Source organism: Trachemys scripta, chromosome 7 (genome assembly GCF_013100865.1).
Source record: "Trachemys scripta elegans isolate TJP31775 chromosome 7, CAS_Tse_1.0, whole genome shotgun sequence".
Taxonomy (NCBI): domain Eukaryota; kingdom Metazoa; phylum Chordata; order Testudines; family Emydidae; genus Trachemys; species Trachemys scripta.
Window position 1 is genome coordinate 100,449,729 of NC_048304.1, and position 20,341 is coordinate 100,470,069.

General features: G+C 39.0%; 1 protein-coding gene across 2 annotated transcripts in view; it reads left to right on the forward strand.

Annotated features, from left to right (window-relative positions):
* The window catches only part of TCERG1L (transcription elongation regulator 1 like), a 215,275-nt gene that overhangs the window by 165,736 nt on the left and 29,198 nt on the right, over window positions 1–20,341 (forward strand). For both annotated transcript variants that reach the window (XM_034776812.1, XM_034776813.1), the window contains exons 6-8: window positions 5,194–5,288; window positions 8,336–8,424; window positions 15,445–15,599. In XM_034776812.1, the coding sequence (XP_034632703.1) occupies window positions 5,194–5,288; window positions 8,336–8,424; window positions 15,445–15,599 (339 nt within the window). The remainder of the gene's footprint in view (window positions 1–5,193; window positions 5,289–8,335; window positions 8,425–15,444; window positions 15,600–20,341) is intronic.

Here is a 20,341-nt window from a genome sequence, read left to right on the forward strand (position 1 = left end):
GCCAGAACTTTCACAAAATAATTCCTAGAGCATAGCTTTTAGAAAAAACATCCAATCTTGCATACACACACAACTAATCTAATCTTGAATGTTACCATCCTGGATCATACTTCCTCTCCCCACCACCCCATCCCCATGAGCAGTACTATAATTTTAGGATATTTTAAAGCTTTTCAATTCCTCCTTTCCACAAGGAAAAGCATTACATTTTGGCTATATATGTAGAATGTAACAACCAGGTTACTTCTGACAGAAGAAAAGAAAGAGAGATACAAAGGTCTGGAAGCCATACTTATTGCTTAACATTCAACTCCCTCTTATTGCTTTCACATAAAGTCATTTTTCTTTGTGAGTATGTGTATAATCCTATCTGCAGAAGAGTGCAGTCACATATCTTCCAATTGAGTATATTGCACTGGTGCCAGGATTCTGTCTGGAGTGGGAGATATTTGGGTGGAGCGAAGGTTAGATGCCCATATATACAAAAATACAAGAACATTGACTGAATTTATAGGCCTCCATTTTTTGTCACCTTGTCACCATTCACTAATGTCAGTATCTCAGCAGCAGTTTAGTAATTGTGTGTGTTCTCAGTCTTAGCTGCTTGGGATATAGTCATGTCTTTGTGTATCTCATTTGGTTAATTCCTGCCATTTCAGGTCTATGAACAAGGTGTTGAGGAGTTGCTGAGTTAAGTGTCCCATCCCATATTCAACAATATTTCATATATGTACCAAATGAATTTATTCTATTTACCAATTAAGTTACAACTGTGACTGTTTAAACTTACTATTGCTTTCTTTCTTTCCTTTGAGCTCCTCACACACACTTATAAATATATACATTAAATATATAAATACATATGAAAGAAACAAAGAGATCTTGACCAATTTTGAAACCAGAACAGTGATTAATACTAAATAAAACATAAAATAGCTTCTTCCTTGGATCATCCAAGTCAGAAAGAAGAACTGGAGGAAGGGCTATTGTGATTTCCCCCTAAACTGGGAGGGAAAAAATCACAATCCCCATTTTATTAGGCATTCATGAACAAAAGATTTTGCCTCACGTTTTCTTGCTTCTGATTATAATTATGTAATTAGGAGTATTTTGTTACTTTACCTTTATAGTCATCTAGTGTCTTGACTATTCCATCATGAAATAATTTGTTTTCCACACAGGGATTATTTCTTGACAAGAGCATCAGAGTTTGTAGAAGAGCACAAAGCAAGGAGTACTTAGACATGTTATATTTTACACTAGCGCTAACCCTCAGAGAGCTATAGAATAAGTTCTGCTGTGCTAGAATAGGCCCAGCACCAGAGGCAATTATGTGTGTAAAAAGCCTAGATACTCAGGTTAATCCACACGCCGCTGAAGTTGCAGCAAAATCAATGTCTATTAAAGAAGTACCTTCTACAAAAGGAAATTTCTCCAGTTTTTTCAGCAGGCACATTAAGAATATTTAATTTAAAAATCCCTATCGGTGGGGTAGGAATTTATGAATAACACATTTTGTTTGTCCATTGCTTCTGCAGTTTCAGATAAAAAGTTGAACATCTGGAATTTCACTGGTAAAATACAAGCAGAGAACTAAACCTATTGTGGTATTGAAAATAAAGAGAAGACAAACAACCAGAAGTTGGCTCTGAGGCGAACACTGAAGAGAGAATCAAACTAATGGAAGATATCATAGAGCAGAGCTAATGGACAGGAATGACTTTATGAAACAATTCAGAAGAAATTGCAAATCTGAGAAAGATTTCAGAGGTGTCAACTCTAGAACAGTGGTAACATAATATCAGAGTTGAGTCTGGATTAGGTTCTTGTAGGTGCATCCTCTATATTTCTCTAATGATGGTGAGAGTCATCTTGGAAATTTCTCTAATGATGGTGAGAGTCAGCTTGGATTCTCAAATGTCACTTCTCTCTAATTTTGTTAACAAACAGGTTTTGAAGGGTTTTTTTAATCTTTTTTTTTTCCAAAACAAAGAACAAAATATATTTTTCAGTCTAATGAGAACTTTTACTTCAGATTAAGGAAAAGGACAAACAATAAAAACAAAAATAAAATCTTCAGGAGAGAGAGAGAGAGACCCGTGACTCACTCTATTACAATCAGCAACAGAACCAAAACACAAAAAGCATAGTCATGCATCAGTCCAGGATGCTCATCCCTAAGAAGACATCTCTCTTCAATTACATATATATGCACACCACAGCCTCCTTCTCAGCATGTTTGAAGTTTCATCTACCAGAATCACTGTGGTGTTCCTTTTGATTTGGGAAACTTTCTGTCTGTGAGATTAGCATGTTGAGAAATTCAATATGGTGAAGTGGGTATTCACCCACGAAAGCTTATGCTTCAATACATCTGTTAGTCTATAAGGTGCCACAGGACTCTTTGTTGCTTATAGTTTGGAATACTTACAGTCAAATTCATGCCAGGTGTGACTTCATTGTGTGATACCAGACATGAATCTTGCCCTTAATGCTTTGTTCCAGTATTAACAGATGTCTAGTGTAGGAAAATATATTTAGAGATTATTTGGATATGTAATAGCCATTCTGCACTCTTCCCTACTCTAATGGGGAAATCAATTGATAAATGTATTCAGTCTTCCTCCTGATTACCCATAACATTTAACAAGAGAACACCTAATCCAAATCCTTTCTGGAAAAAGTGATTTCTCCATCACCCCCTAAAATATATATTTTCACTTTGGTGAAGCAGTGTCAAATATTTACATACATCCACCACTTTTTCTCCAGAGTGGGGTTCACTTTTTAAAATTTCTCGTTCATCATGGCTTTAATACAATCCGGGGAAAACGTCAAGCTTCTTGTTTCCTAGACGTATGGGATGCAAGCCCTTAGACTTGGGTGAGGGGATCTGTGAGAGGCTGTTATGTCAGATGGGCTGTTCGCATCTCTAATCTCATTTTACAATGTTAAGCAAAAACAATGTGAGTGAGATTAATTACTCTAAAAATCAGGTTCTCCTACCTATTCATTTATGTACAAAATAATGGCTGTATTGTGATTTTGAGAAGTGTGTGCTGAGGGGAAGCACACCAGCATTGGCTGGAATCATTCTTCCTGTGAAGAACGGAGGCAAATAGAATGCCAGTGGGAAGACTTCACTGGAGAAATCATAGATAAAAGGAGAATGTCTCTATTCACTTACTAGGAGAGTAATGGTCAGACTGGAATTTTGTTGTGCATGTTTGTTTGTGTCATTTTGTTTTCTGTTATGTGCTTGCTAACATGTTCACACTCTGGACTCTGAGTAACATCCATACTATTTGTGTGTAGTATTCTTGTATGTGGTTCTGCTTTATAATGCATTCTCGAAAGAGCATTGCAATAATCGTACTTTATAATGAATTCTCCAATAATCATTGCAAATATAGCTTTTGTAAGATACTGAACAAAAGTCAGAGACTATAGTTTTCAGATTGACAACCGTTCCTGAACTCCAAGCTAAAGTGGTTGGCAACCAGGATGTTGGAATGCCCTTATGGATTGCCCTCATCCCACCAAGCTGGATCTAAGATGGAAGCATCTCCTCATCTTTATGTTATATTGTTAACAGATCTCTTTGAGAGTTCAAGTATAAGCTATTGCTTGGACTATGAATAATCTGTTAATATTAGTAAGTGACAAAATATAAAATGGCTATCTCATTGTGAAGCAGGCTTAATATTTCCTAAGGGCTCTCAGATGCACGATAGTCCCAAAGAGTGTGTTATAAGAAGACTCATTTCTGCATGATCCAGTTCTCCTTTCCATAATTTGTACAGGGCTCTCGTGATCAGAGCTCTTCATCTACGAATTTAGGAAAATATGGTAATGTTTATTTTGTATGTAAATGCTACTGCAGGAAATTTTAGCTTGGATATGTTGAAGCATCATCACTGCTTGGTGAGATGTAGTGGAGGATTCCAAACAGAGAAACCTTACAGCTAAATATCCCTGAACTTTGGAGATCTGAACTTCCTGGTGTGGGGTTCTGCAGCGTGCAGACTCACCCCTGTGGCACCTCCTGCTGGTTGTCTCTGGGAATTAGCTCCTCCAGCACCCTGGAGCGCCCCCTGCAGGCTGGTGATTCGCCTTGCCACTGGCCCCATGTCCCTCTCAGGACCCCGGTACCCCTTTCTCTGGGTTGCTGCCCCCCCAGCAGTACCCCCAGACTCTGGGTCTCTCCACCCAGGGGAACCCCCACCCACTATCCCCACTTCGCCTCAGTCTTGGCTACTGCCCAGTCTCCATCTAGCCCCCATTCACTGGGGCAGACTGCAGCATCAGCCACTCATCACAGGCAAAGGGGTTCGGACCTGCTGCCTCTACCTACCCATGGGCTGCCCCCTGCAACCCAGTACCAAATAGCCTTATGCTGGGCCGCAGCTTGGGGCTTTCCAGGCTGGAGCTCCCCGGCTCCTCTGCCTTTCCCCAGCCCTGCTCCACTCAGGTACCCTGTCTCTAGCTCCCTGAAGTCAGGCCCTTCTCTCTCTGAACGCAGAGAGAGAGACTCTGCTGAGCTCCTGGCTCCCAGCCTCTAATAGGGGCCAGCTGGGCCTGATTGGGGCATGGCCCCAGCTGAGCCTGCTTCCTCACAATCAGCCCAGCTGTTCCCCTGCCACAGCCCTCTCCCAGGGCTGTTTTAAACCTTCCCAGGGAGGAGCGGGTGACCACCCCGCTACAGGTCCATTTGATAGGTTAATAGATTTTAAGGCCAGAAAGGAGCATTAGATCATCTATTCTGATCCCTATATCACAGACCCTAGAATTTCATCCCTGCATTGAACACAATAAGTTGTGTTTGGTTAAAGCATATCTTCCATATAGGCATCCAATCTTGATCTGAAGACATCCAAAGATTGAGAAGCCAACACTTCCTTTAGAAGTTTATTCCAGTGGTTAATCACCTGTACTACTAAAAATTTCTAGTAAGAAGTGGCAATCCTGAATTCAGATTGTGTAATAGATCACTTCTACCAAACACCACAATCACTCATTTTAAATAATGGAACATTTTGTCTCCCCATCCAGCTTATTCACTAATGGGGACTCTGTCTTTACAGCTAAACTCTAAGTTCCGAAGTGATAGAATATAAACTCTTGAGATATCTCAGTGGGTCATTAGAAATATGTTTATTGTGAATTTAAATATATATATATTTTCCCTTACAGATAAAGGCAAAGAATCAAGCAGAGCCTCCTGCCCACCAACATTGATTTTACATACCGACAGGAAAAGCAAGCCAACAGAGAATGATGAGGATAAGGTCTGATATCATTATGGATTTTGTTCTAATTTTTAAAATATTGAACTGTGGAAATCAGAGATTGAGTAAAGGGCTATCATGATCTGGAGCTCTTCCTATCAAGTCAGGATTGTTCCCTACTCTCTATTTTTCTAGACGTTTCTGTCAAATCTGTCCATTGTGGTACTTTATATATGGCCGCATTTACGGTAGCATCTGAGTGCCTCCTAAGTATTTAAATACAGAAATAAGAATCTCTGTCTTCCTTCTTCACCAGACTACTTGTTGTTATTTATTTATTATTTGCTTGTTTATGTTTGTGCATGAGTGAGTGGGTGTGGGGTATGTCTATGTGTGAAACGCAGTTGATGGAAAACTAAAGAGAAGACTAGAGTTCCCTATAATTCTGAAAGTGTTTTAGTTCCATAGACGTTGTGGGAGACTTTCTTTCTATCTACCCATCCAATCTCTCTGTTTTGTAACCTTGTACGTTCTAAATAGTGTTGGGGAGTGAAGGAGAGGGGACATTAAGGCAGCACTTTAATAGAGACCAGCACTTTTTGTCCCTTTATATGCCAATTTAAATGACTTGGAGAATCAGGATCCCCAAGGCCCCAACATCAAGCATCTAGAGATCCCCAAATTCCAGATGTGTGTGCAGAAATGTCCACAAGCCATGAGAGAGAAGTGCACCAGGACTCATTTTTAGGGCCCTACCTCACTGTCATTGCAACACTTCTAAATTTGATATTCTCTGTGTATGTAATTAATATACTTTTACCCCTTCTTAAAGATAATTAATGAAGTCATTACATAAAGATGATAATTTTATATATATGGATTACAAATGTTAATGATCATTAAACTTTTATCTAATGTAAGTTTAGAGATTAACAGCAACACCGGCATTGTACATATGTAGTATTTGTGTAGCTTTTTTATACCCAAATTCTTTCTCAGTGGATTGTAAAGGATATGGAGAAAGTTCAGAAAAGAGCAACAAAAATGATGAAAGGTCTAGAAAACATGACCTGTGAGGGAAGATTGAAGAAATTGGGTTTATTTAGTCTGGAAAAGAAAAGACTGAGAGGGGACATGATACCAGTTTTCGAGTACATAAAAGATTGTTACTAGGAGGAGGGAGAAAAAAATTCTCTTTAACTTCTGAGGATGGGACAAGAAGCAATGGGTTTAAATTGCAGCACTGGAGATTTAAGTTGGACATTAGGAAAAACTTCCTGTCAGGGTGATTAAGCACTGAAATAAATTGCCCAGGGAGGTTGTGGAATCTCCATCATTGGAGATTTTTAAGAGCAGGTTAGACAATCACATGTCAGGGATAGTCTAGATGATACTTAGTCTGCCATGAGTGTGGGGAAAGGACTAAATGACCTCTCGAGGTCCCTTCCAGTCCTATGATTCTATGATATAAGGCCTGAATCAAAATCTTTTAAGATCTGTGGAAAGACTTACTTTCCTCATGAAGACAATATGGAGATTAAACAGCTAGAGCCAAATTAGGGATGTCTGTAATGAATGTGCTGGCGTGGGACAGCCCTACCCTTATACTCAGCACCTCACCCTCCGCACCTTCATGCTGTAGGTAACAATAAGGAGTCTGCTTAGTCCCCTTGAGAACAAGAGGAGACCACTCCAACTACTGTCAGTGTCACACAACTCAAAGGTGATATATGTGGCCAGCCACTTCTCCTCCTTTCTTTTCTCCCTGCTCCACCAGTTTACCTCAGTAAGGCAGCGCTGCACAGAGAACACCCTCAACCTTTTGGAAAGATATAGCAAGTGCCGCTGTTCAGTGTGTTTCATTCTCTCCACTCCCATTCCTATCCCACCCGCCCCCAGCACCTTGGAGACATTATGCTTTATATAATCATAATGTCTCAGTCCATCCCCTCAGACTGCAGCTGCTCCAGAGTGCTGCACTGGTTCTCAAAAGCATTATTGAGTGCTTAAAATTTGTAAAGTACTTTGAAGATTAAGAGCTCTGTATATGTGCTTATTATTTTTTAATCATATTACATCCTCTCAAGCATTGACACTGCATGGGAGCTATCATAGCATCCCCTTCCTCCGTTCCATTCATTTCTTTAAGCTACTGATATAAATTGATTTTTTAACCCTTAAAACACTTATTACCTGTAGCTTTCCAGACTACCTGATAAATAAATGTTTAGGAGATTGCCTGTCTGCAATTTTCAAATAGTTAACTGGTCTATATATGCCAGGCTTCCAGCTAAAGGGCAAAAATCTCTCCGTGCAATGGCTGGTATCATAAGAACTGTTGTCAGACATACACACAGGCCAGTGGAGAATCACTCTCAACAGCATTATTCTTGAGCAAAGTAAGGCAAAATTGTTTACAAATATTAGATGACTGAATTATTAATAGAAATAACTGAATTATTAACTTATGCAGAGCACCCTCAACCCCCCTGATGCCTGACTTCCAGCAGTTCCAGTTGCTTACCATGCAAACTGCCTCCTGCAACCACATGCTCTTCACTGCCAAACAAAAGTGTTTTGCTGCCAACCCAAGGCACAAGCACCAGCACCCCTTCCCTTCTAGCCTTTTCCTCACACCTGTCCAGATGTGCAAGATTTCTTTGCTCCTGCATGTTCCCTCAGAGCACTCTACACTCTTAGCTGGCCTTCTGGTTCCAAAGCCTCACCTGATCCTGAGCTTTCTGAGTATCCCAATCCACATGGTTGGTTGGTTTCTTTCTTTCTGATGATGATGTGGCCTATCCTAATTATGGTGAAATGCACAAAATTATACACAGTATTCCAAGTGAGCTATCACCTGTGCTGTATATGGAAGACTTTTTATCTCTCAAGCTTTGCATGCATAACATTCCAAATAGGGCAGTGTTTACATTCTTTCCAATCTAACCTAGCTGGTTTAGAGGTAGATGGTTGTCCATATGGTCTCCAGTGGTATAATGATGATTTAATAATCCACCTCCAGTTTAAACAGAGTTGTTTGTATAATAGTAGCACTCCTGAGCATCAGTTTCACTTGCTGACTAATTTTTGTGTCTTTCTGTGTCAAGGATCATCCTTTGAAACTAGTAAATGAAGATGATAGCATTTCAAATGGCAACAAGCCTGTGGCATCTACTCCTGTACCAGGATCACCATGGTAAGTATATTCAGGACGAATAATAATGAATCATCAATATCATTGTTATTGCCAAACATATATTAATGGTCTGTGTCTTTATGAGTGCATAGCAGCAACAGTAATGCAATTCTGGATGTTTAACAATATTGCACTATTTTCTTTTACAAAGTGGCATTGTAGATTTACATCACTATTCATATAGTTACACAAAATGATAGGACATAGCCACATGTATAGTCTAAGACAGCTATCAAGCATTTATAAGAACGGTTGAGTGTGCACCTGATACCAACTCAAGCTAAGAATCAATTCTTATCTGCAGAATGTAATGATTGTGTTTTGTTGATAGTTCATATCACTAGCTTGAGCTCTGATCTTATCGGATCTCACAAATAAGGAGGGTCAGCTCTGGTTAGTACTTGAATGACCTGAAAAGAAAACTTTGGTACTGCAAGAAATGCTATTGATTATTTAGAGCCTGATCGTCCTACTCTCCCAGTGACTTCAGTGGGAATTGAGGAAACTCATTGTCTTACAGGTTTGTAATAGATCTCAGGTGATATTTATGAGTAAGTTGTGTCCTGTGAGCTTGTTTTTCTGTCCAAATCCCAATTCAGCTCTGTGGTCTCAACTGGACAAGGATAATTCTTTACTTTCTGTCCTGAACTGTTGGTTGGTGTGTGTGTATGTGTGTGTAAGTGTGTTTCTTTTCTTTACCCCAGACATGGCCACATTTTAGTGGCAGAGGAAGTGATCCCTGTTGTTTTTCTTCAGTTTGTAGAGATTTGTGGGATCTCTGGATAAAAGGTCCTATGTAAATATCTATAATTATGATTTATTATTATATTGTGTCTTCTTGCAGGTCAACATGATATACATGCAGCATAATGTCATCATTAATTATGACCTATGTTTAAGATCCGTGATAACCACTCCTCTTCATGACATCTGCTAATGGTGAAAATGGTGATACCTAGGGAACTGTAACCATTTAAACCCAACAGTATCATAAGCCATTTATAGCATATTTTAGCAATCCATTCTTGTATAGTAGAGTCTGTAATCAACTGGAAACCTGCAAAAGGAATTCACAGCATTCCATCATCTTTAGCAGCTTGTGTTGAATGGTGAAAGGGCCATTCAGCACATCAGTTGAAATTGCACAATTCTTTGGTCCTGATTTGTGATATCCTTACTTACCTTAATTTTCTAATAGTGCCATAGATTTCAGTAAGAGTATTTGATGAGCAAGACATTACTCAAAGTGAGTAATGGTATCACAATCTGGTCCTTTTTATTAGGTCCCACAATGACTAGCCCTATTACTGACAGTTGTCCCCTGCTTGATGTGGAATACCCAACATGCACCATGCTGATGCCCTCAGATCCACCATGAATCACACTGGAACCTGGAGCATGCCTGTGTGGGGCGTCTATATAATTTACACCCTTTGGGATATAAAATAGTTCTTTAAGAACAGGTTTACAAAGCCATGCCGAATAGCTAAATACATTAACAAGTTCAACAAAAGCCTGGAATTTACCTCAACCCCTCTCCACCTATAGGTTGGCTCCATGCTTCCGCAGGATTCCATGGTTGATGTAACATCACTAGGTGTATGCTGGGGTGTCATACTGGAGAAACCTGAGTGGGGCTGGAGGTTGTGCCACTTAAAACAAACCGAAAGGTGAGTTTTCAATTGTTAATGTGCTGCCAGCCCCTCTTAGCCTTGTAGGGCATTCAGCACATAGTGCCAAAGGTAATGGAATGTAGCTAATTCTGAGCCCCATCCTTCACTTCTTATTCAGGCAAAACAGTTGCAAAATAGAGTGAAGCCCTCCTTTGGCTGGTCACCTGAAAAGAAGAAAAGTAAGCCACTTGTTGTGCTTTGTAAAAGCATTGATGTACATGTGTTGTAATGTGGATATTTAAAATCCATTGAGTCCCATTAATATGTTTTACATACAATGTGTTGTATTTAAAACTATTTTAAATAAATATAGTTCCTCCAAATATCCAGTGAAATTGACCAATTTTACAACATAAAATAAATATTTTACTTTGATTTTAAATATATGTATAATACCTTTCATAGAATGAATAACAAATAAATGTGAAGCATATTATTTGAAGTTAACATTACAGTGAATAAGAGCAGTTTGTGCTTCTTGGAGCTGTTGTTGCAGGCAATCTGTACACAGACTCAGGCAGAAAACACAGCATTGGTTTACATGTGACTCACGTTTGGAAGTTTATACACCTCACAACTATAAGGGCTAGAAATTTAGGCCCAAATTCACCAGTCCACTCTGGCTGCTTTGCACTGCTTGGGCAACTAAATTTAGTTGGCGAGTTAAGCTGGGCTTACACTAATTTTTTGTCATCAGAGTGACTTGAAAGAGATGCAGCACATTGTGACTCTCTACTTTAAATCTTTTAATGAAAGCTTTAGGTTCTGATGTAGAATTCTGTTTCAAGTGCTGCTGAATTCTGTGGAAAATTCAGCAGCGATGGAATCACAGAAAAGAGCGGATATGTCTTGTGTCTGCAAAAACAGCAGTTCAAATTGTAACTATTCATGCCTGTCTTCCTTTGTCTTCAGACAGTTAGTAATTACAAATAGCTATGAGAGCTATGAACTTGTTTCATCAGTCCCAATGGGATGTTAATCATGAAGCCTAACAATAACAATTTAAAGGACAACATTAACTATTTCAGTGATGCATTATAACTGAACCAGCCCACTAATTTACTTACCCATAGATACCACATTTAGTCAGAGATGGAAAACTACTGCTTAGTCACTTTATGCATCCCCTGGGGCCACTTGTTTCCCTATACTATATTTATGCTTCCAATGGTTTGTCCGGTGTATTTTTAAAGGTCCCAAGAAGTTAAGCTTCCTTCACCTCTTGCAATGGATGACTTTTCCACAGCCTAACAGAATCTTCATCATTAGGAATTTTTGCCTAATTTTTTCAGCCAGAATTTTCCCTTCCTTAATTTCATTCCATAACTCCTAGGGAGAATTTCCAATCTGAATGGGATTCTCCATGGGACAAGGACAGAAGAAAAGGTTAGCTACTAAGGCCCCAATCCTACAAAGACACATGCTTAACTTTATGCACTGAGTAAATCCATTGATTTTATAACGACAATGGACAGTGCATAAAGTTCATGAAGTGTTTTCAGGGCCTGAAATGGAAGAGAAGCAGAGAGAGAGTGAGAGAGCTTCAAGGGCTAGGGACAGGAGAAAGGGGAAACAGTCCGTGGAGGTACAAGGGGCCATTGGAGAAAGAGCAAGATGAAGAGGGGAGAGGCAAAGGGAAGGGACCGCTTTCACTCTTTTCTTCTCCCCAGTTTGATTGACCTCTGATGGTATCAAAAGGACTGGGGTTACAGTGGACGAGAAGCTGGATATGAGTCAACAGTGTGCTCTTGTTGCCAAGAAGACTAACGGCATTTTGGGCTGTGTAAATAGGAACATTGCCAGCAGATCGAGGGATGTGATCATTCCCCTCTATTTGGCATTGGTGAGGCCTCATCTGGAGTACTGTGCCCAGTTTTGGGCCCCACACTACAAGAAGGATGTGGAAAAATTGGAAAAAGTCCAGCGGACGGCAACAAAAATGATTTGGGGTCTGGAGCACATGATTTATGAGGAGCGGCTGAGGGAACTGGGATTATTTACTCTGCAGAAGAGAAGAATGAGGGGGGATTTGATAGCTGCTTTCAACTACTTGAAAAGGGGTTCCAAAGAGGATGGATCTAGACTGTTCTCAGTGGTACCGGATGATAGAACAAGGAGTAATGGTCTCAAGTTGCAGTGGGGGAGGTTTAGGTTGGATATTAGGAAAAACTTTTTCACTAGGAGGGTGGTGAAGAACTGGAATGGGTTACCTAGGGAGGTGGTGGAATCTCCTTCCTTAGAGGTTTTTAAGGTCAGGCTTGACAAAGCCCTGTCTTGGATGATTTAGTTGGGGATTAGGTACTGCTTTGAGCAGGGGGTTGGACTAGATGACCTCCTGAGGTCACTTTTAATCCTGTGATTCTATGAATCTGTGATTTTATGGCACATGTGAGGCAACTTGGGCACCCAACTATTGTTTATTGCTCAGAGGAGATCATATATTAATGAGACCAGAACACTAATGTCTGACTAAAAGATATCAGCGAATTTAAGGACTTCAGCTCTCATAAACATTTCCTGGCCTCCACCTGATGAAATAAATTCCCATAAAAAGGAGAGATTAGAGCAGGGCAACAATTAGCCAGATTTGTTTATATGACTAAACAGTTCTCAGAAATATTAGTTAACCCTGCCTAATTACCATGTAAATACAGTATATGATATATTAAGGTTATTTTCTTACATATTTAAATGTCGTTATTTTAATTAAAGAACATAGCATCATCTGCACTTTCAGTTTGTGATCTCTGACTGAAACCAAATACCATATTTTCCCTTTTGGATAATGAAATTTTTATTATGCCAAAGAGGTACAGGTGATATGTAATGTGGAGGAAGGGGGTACTAATTTTAAATTAAATGTCAAATTGGGTTAGTTATGGAAAAATGAAAAGGGCTTCATGAGGGACCTGCCATTTGGATCCATTTTTACAGCTCTCTAGAGATGCTTACTTGGTCTTTCAATCAGGTGTGGAAATGTGCCATTTCCATTTTAGCAATCACCTTGTTTTTATTAGATAAATGCTGAGACTCCAGATGGCCTAGCAGTACACTTCAAATGACTAATACAGTATCAGCCTCAAATGTGGTCTCCCATCACCCAAAGTGGTAGAAACTGTGTGTGAGATCAGAGACTTTGAACTTGTGCATGGGAGAAGTCACTATTAAATTATTAGAGAGCAGCATCAACAGCTTTTTGAAAATAGCCTTGTTCTCATCTCCTCCTGGCCAGAGATGCTGATGTGCACAATTGGCAGGTGCTGAGACTGTCCTAAATGTGTATGATGGCATGACTGTGACACTCACAGTATACTGGCTTCCTGCTTTTGAAGCACACCATGAGCTCCACATAGTACTCCTACAGGGACAGATTCTGCAAAAGGGCTGAATGAGCTTAATTGCCATTAAAGCTAATTACAATTGAGAGTGCTCAGCATTTTGCGGGAGGCATGCACCATTTGACATTATTGGGCCCATTATCCACAGATTTAGGTAAAGGGAGAAATGTAACCGTATTATTAAATAAATCAGTTAACTGCTAATTACTCCCTTCTTCCCCCTAATGCTTGGCTTCTAAGATGCCTGCCAGTAGGACTGTGATATTTATGGTAGTTTGGTTTCTTGTTCCTAAAGTCTTCCATCAACTCTATCCTGATCTATTGTGAGCCAAAGACTAATGCTTAATGGTACATTTAGAGTTCTTGATCTGATTAACAGTGTCTGTGATAAAACTGAGAACTGTAGCTCTGAGACACAAAATACCAAATGTTGTTTTCACCTAATTATTACCACATAAAAGAATAGGTCAGCCATTCTGGGATGTTATTTTCAAAGCTGAAGTATTTGTATATTATTATAATATGAAAATTATTAAAATATTCATCAGGTCCCCACTATTTTAACTCCAAAGGTACAAGGGATAACTATAACTGAGAATTCAACAGTTTTGTGTTCACTTCCAACTTTGTCTTCTACCTTGGGAATGCACATAATTTACAATGCATTCTTAATTACTTTTATCTTCTTATTTTTACCAATAGAAAACACTTCTTGCCTCTGTTTTCTGCACTATAAAGATATACAGTCTCCCTTTAGACCGCTCCAAAGGTTATATATTTTTTATTAGCAGAACAGGCAATCAATGGTGCTCTCTTACTATTAGTTCACAGAAAACTTCAAATTATCCAATAATAGGACTTAACATTTATATATCACTTTTTATGTTCTCGTCTTTTACACAGAACAGGTTTCTTTTTAAGCATGTCTTTTTGATAGCTCTATTCCCCTGTGCCATTGAGAACTGCCAAGTGATGGAGAGCTTGCATTAATAAGATCAGTTCTTGTCAGGTGTTTCTGATTCAAGGAGGTCAGGAGTTGGCCCTTTATATGCGTTTTAGAATGGCATAATGGGTATGTGTTGTATACTACTTTTCTTAAGTATGCATAAAGTACAGGCTTCAGATGCATATATGGTACTATATGTCTGTAAAAACTATACGTTTAATCAAGTGCATCCAGGTTTACTTGAATATCCATCATTGTGATATAATACCGCTTATTAAAATAATATTTTTCCTGCTTTAAAAAAGAAATGTAATGCAAGGAACTAAGTCAATGCAATGCTGAGGCTGACATTTAAATTGAACAAGTCAGGAAATTCTGGTTTGCATAGCAGTCATGGCTTGGGCACATTGCATATTTGGTCCAAAAGCTCAATTAAATCAATGGGTGGGGGGGAGGTTTATTGATTTCAGTGGACTTTGGATCAGGCCCTTTCTGTCTTTGTAGCATGGAACCCCTGTAGGGTTTGGCTGGGATCCATAGCCATGGAGGCCTAATGGAATTCTGGCTATTCCTTCTACCTCAGAGGCAGTCACATGAGGTTTCTGTGGCTGCCTTCTACCCAATGGCAACCTCCCTGAATCTATCTTATATGGGTGTTGAGTAGGCACTGACTATGCAAAACAGCTTGAGACCTCTGTGGTTCACCACCTTCACAGATACATTTTGAAAATATGAAATGTAATTCTTTACCATGGCCTCAGTTGTTATAAGCATCATTGTTTTACTTTGGTCCTGTTTTTTGTTTGTTTGTTTTTTTCCCTGGTGGAGAGAGAAAGAGAGAGTGTGTGTGTGCATGTGCCCGCATACTTTTCTGACCACTGATAATGATATTTTATTAGTATGGGGAGAAATTTCCTTAGTGCAGAGGCCTTAAGTTGGATAGGAGGGTGAATTTCACCCATGCTGTATAAGACTATGGAGAATATTGAATTAGCCATGAGTTTAATATCTTGTTTCTATGTGTATGCGAGATTATCTAAGCATAGTTTATTAATTAAAATAGGTGTGTAGTCTGGACTGGAGATGACCGAGTCTTCTTCTTCAACCCTACAATGCAGCTGTCAGTATGGGAGAAACCAGTGGATCTAAAGAATCGTGGTGATATTAATAGAATCATTGAAGATCCACCTCATAAACGCAAGCTGGAAACTTCAGCAAGTAACTAAAGCTGTGATTATTTGCATCTATTTAAAATCAAATGCTAAATGAAACTCGATAGTTAAATATATTAAGTGAAAATTATCAGAATGATGATTTTCCTGTTGGATTTTGTGTAAAGTATTTTGTTAAGTGATGCTGCTTACAAAATATTTATTTACACTGAAATTCTAACATTTGTATTGGAGTTCTCTCATTATTAGCAAGGAAGTAAAAATAGGTGGCTTCTTATGTTGAAAGAATCTTTGATTTAAAAAATAACACCTTGGAAGACTTTGTCTTTACCTTTAATGCATTCATATTTCCAAAACATACATTAGGAATGCATTAGGATAGCATGATTTCTGCAAATGTCTTATTGACCATGCTACCAAAGGCAGTTGTACAGTAATAAAGGATTATTTAACCCAGCTGTAAGAAAATAATCCCAAAAGTAAATCTCTGAGGACTGCTGAAAGGTTTGGCGGACATGTGGGTACCACAATCCAAAAATGGCTTTGCCAATCAACCCTCAAGCACTGTAGATTTCAGAATGACATTCTTGGTGTTGACTGAAGAGAGAACTTGCTTTGCAGTAGTGCATGTTAAGTGTTTCAAATGTATTTTTTTTTAAAGTTCACTTCTTGGAGAACAACGATTTGCCACCTGGTCTGCCATGAAGAAGGTCAATTTGATGAACTAATTTCCCCTGCCCATCTCTATCCCATCCCACACACTTCTTTCAGCTTTCCTGCTCACAGCTCACTCACTATATTTCTAATCTACCACCCCCTACTTAATTGCTCGCTCAGCCCGCAGTGGTGCAGCAATTACTTACATTAGTGGCCGCTTATAGGAGTAGTCCCCACTGAGACAACTCATGTCAGTATTTGCTCAGTAACATGAGCTAGGCCCTCAATCTCCCCCTTTACCAGTTATTTAGCCTTATAAAAGTAAATACTGCTCCCTAAAAACCTGCTTTGCCAGCTGATGCCTGTCTGCCCTGAGCTATTACTGGTTTCCACTCCATTTAGTGTTGCTTCTTGATCTGTGTGATAATTCTTGGCTGCAGCTATTGTGAGGGAGTTGAGCTCAACACAGACCTCAGCTGTTTCCCTCTTCTTCCCTCTCCCCAATGTGGTACTTTGACAGGTGGGTTTTTTTGTTGTTGAAGCGGGGAACCACTAGAAAGATTAAGCCATGCTGTCTGGACATTAGGACTGGGTGAACAACAACTTTTCTGCCCTTGTTAGGAAAAGGTCTACATGCAGATCAATTATTTGATGCACTGTTCATATTTAATTAGATGATTGCATTGGGGGATCATCACCACCAGCACATATGGATTGAATAATGTATTTTGTAGTATAGTTACACTTACAAAGTTCCTTTAATCCATGTCTCATCCGAAGAAGTGAGGTTTTTACTCACGAAAGCTTATGCCCAAATAAATCTGTTAGTCTTTAAGGTGCCACCAGACTCCTTGTTGTTTTAGTGGTGAGGTTCGTGAAGAAGAAAAGTAAACAAAAATTATTTTTGAAAATCGAATATATTGTAACTAAACAAAAACAATCCCCACATTTCCCATGAAGGTACATCAAGTGAGATTTATTTTTCATCTATGATGAAAGTAAAAAACACAGTCAATTTTAAAGTGCATAATGTATATTGTTGATCCACAAACAATTCCCAACGGGCTACTCCTAAATAGGAGTTGTGAGGATGAACTGAGGATATGAAAGGGTGTTCTTGCAAGTTGATATGAGTAAATGATAGTCAGGACCTTGCTGTAAATGTTTGATAGAAAAAATTCCATAGACTGTTACTATAGGGGATGCGTTAGTCTTTAAGGTGCCACTGGACTCCTCATTGTTACTGTAGGGGATATATTTATATATCACTTAACATCATTTAAGAGATGAATTTCTTGCCTTTGCAGGTATAAATTCAATTTTAAAAGAGACTTGGAACAAAATCAAAGCTTTCTTCATGTGAAGCAGATAACTTTCTGATAAACACAGTGACCAAAGGCTCCAAGACCAAATCTTCTGAAGTTCTGGTTCAGAAGCACAATGCAACATAAGTTTTGTTTAGCAATAGCAATAAAAGTGTAGGGCATTCTGGAGGATTAATTAATGACTGGGTAGGTAGAAATGATAACCCAAAACAAAACTGAGGGCCATTATTCATAGCCTATCATTAATCCTCAAAACATCTTTGTGCCAATGCCATTGTTGGTCTGTGTTATTTAAGAAATTCCTTTTCTGTTGTGTGTCCTATTCTTTACATGCTATTGTGTGTGTGTCACATTATGCCTTGACTATTGTGTCAGGTTATTCTGGTGAATTATAGCTGGATTTTCATTGTTGCTAATAATTTGCAGCTTCCATTGATATAAATGGGATTTGTATGAGTATTTCAGAAAATCAGCTTATACTTAGAGTATATTAGCTGATGAGGTCAAATAAATTATTTGCAGCATACCCATTAGCTGAAAATCTTGAGTAAATAAATCAACCAAATAAGCTACACGTTTGTGAGATAGTTGCCAAATGTACTTAGTTTAGTTGCTGTTGTTGAGTTTAATTAAAATTTTTAAATCAAAGGCACACAAAAATGTGACCAAGCATAATTATTTTCAGAGTATCATAGGTTATCAGCACATCACTGAACTAAAAGATCAAGTGCATTTGTAATTCAGGAATGACATTTAGGCATTTATCAATTATTCCACCTTTGTTAAAATTAGTTCTTATAGAGATTTATGAAGGTGTCATGATTCTTTACTAATGGGTTCATACTGGGCCATTTCTCTCAATCCAAAGGTGGGGAAAATTTCCGTTGTCTTTGAAATCTATGGGAGGAGTTGGAGTAAGAGTGGAATAAGGAATGTATGATTTAATACAATATACTCAGCTGCTTAGAGATTGAAGACCTCATTTTCCACTCCTCAGTACCATCTTTACACTAGTGCAACTCAGTTGTCTTGAATGGAGTTACACCAGCATCACACCTCTGTAACATAATGGAGAATCTGGAATTATATCAATTTAGGTACTGTCAGGATCCTGGGCGAAGGTAAGCAAGGTTAGTGGCAGGAGCTTGGGTTTCCAGAATTGAAGCCAAGGATCAGAGCCAGTATCAGGGTCAAGAGTCAAGCTGAGGATCAAGCCATAGTCAGAGTGAGGAATCAGGCTAAAGGTCAGTATCAGGTATTGGGATTTGACAGATCAATCAGGAGTTATAATCTAACTCAGAGCTGACACCACTACCAAGAGTTCAAAAACAGAGAGTCAGGGCAGGCAGCTAGCTAGATAGGGATCCACATTGTTGCCTAAATGCTTCTTGGTACTTCCTCTGGGTTTATATCAGGACAATGAGCCAATCAGGGATTGCTAAGACCACTGTCAGTCAGACCACTGAAGGCTAAACTTCCCATGGTGTTGAACATCTGGATTGTGGGTCAAGGAAGTGACTAGGTTTCAGCTGGGTAACAATGTGGGGCTGTTGTTTGCCTGGTAGCCCTGCACACATGTGTTCAACTCCTACTGATCTTTACAGGCACGTATGAATCATTAACAGCAAAGCTCATGGCCAATTTATAGACTTTAACTTTCTCAGATCAGATGACACATATATGAGGGCATATCCTTGACCTGTCATTTCTTGTAAGTAAGAGTCTCTGCTGTAACTCATTTTGACCATAGCACTATTTTGTTGGCACTGTGTATCATTACTCCACTGTATCATATTGTGATCAGATACCAACCATGATATCCCTTTCTCTTTTCAAAGATTTTTGAGGATTTTTGTCATCTTATTTCTATAGGCAATGACATTTTCAGCCTGCCTGACTCTCTGTTTCTGAACTCCATATATTGGAACGGTGTGTTCAGAAACATGTGTCTACTTCAGTTTGTGTATCCAAAGTCATAAAACAACCCAGATCATTAGAATATGTAAATGCACTAGAAAAAATTATCACCCAGTGGAATGCCAGGAAAGGCTATTGAGGTTATGAGCAATAATATTTCGCTTTTTGAAAAGAGTGTATTGGATACAAGGCAGTATGAGGCATCTACTATTTGGTCTAAAATTCTGATATGAATAAAATCAAACTTTTTCATGGATGAAATTGTCCCAATATCCCTTCTTTCTTGTTCATTCCTACCTTTAAAAAACTAAACAAGAGATAAGTCTTATAGGTCCCATACACCAGGACAAAAGCAATACCACCATAAATGTCCATCTAATGTCCATGTCCACCCCATACTAATCATCTGAGTAGTCCAGTGGTTGCCTGAAAGGTAGCAGTTGACTAAAAGTCCCACAGACTAATGAGGCAAGGTTAAGTTATTACCAACTTATTATTGAAACATATACTTTTAAAAAGTTGGTTGGAATGAAACCTACACCAGGGATTCAGTAGAGTTGTAGTCATTGTCCTCTTACACAGAACAGCCTACAGAGGTGGAAACTGAAGAATGGAACTTGGCACATATAGGAAACCAAGAAAAGAAAACCATGGCCTCAGGCCAATGCCTTCCCTCACCCCCCATTTGTTTCCAGCCAAAGGCTGTGCTCTTGGCTTACTCCTTCTCATTCAGCCACTAGCAAGACAGATTGAAACCATATAGATAGAACTAGATATAAGAATTCTTGTCACAGAAAAAACACTCCAGGCAGTTTGGGATGAGAGGAGGACCCAAATCGAAGTATTTTTCAATCTCTTTTGACAACACCGCCTGTGGTGCCCCATAATA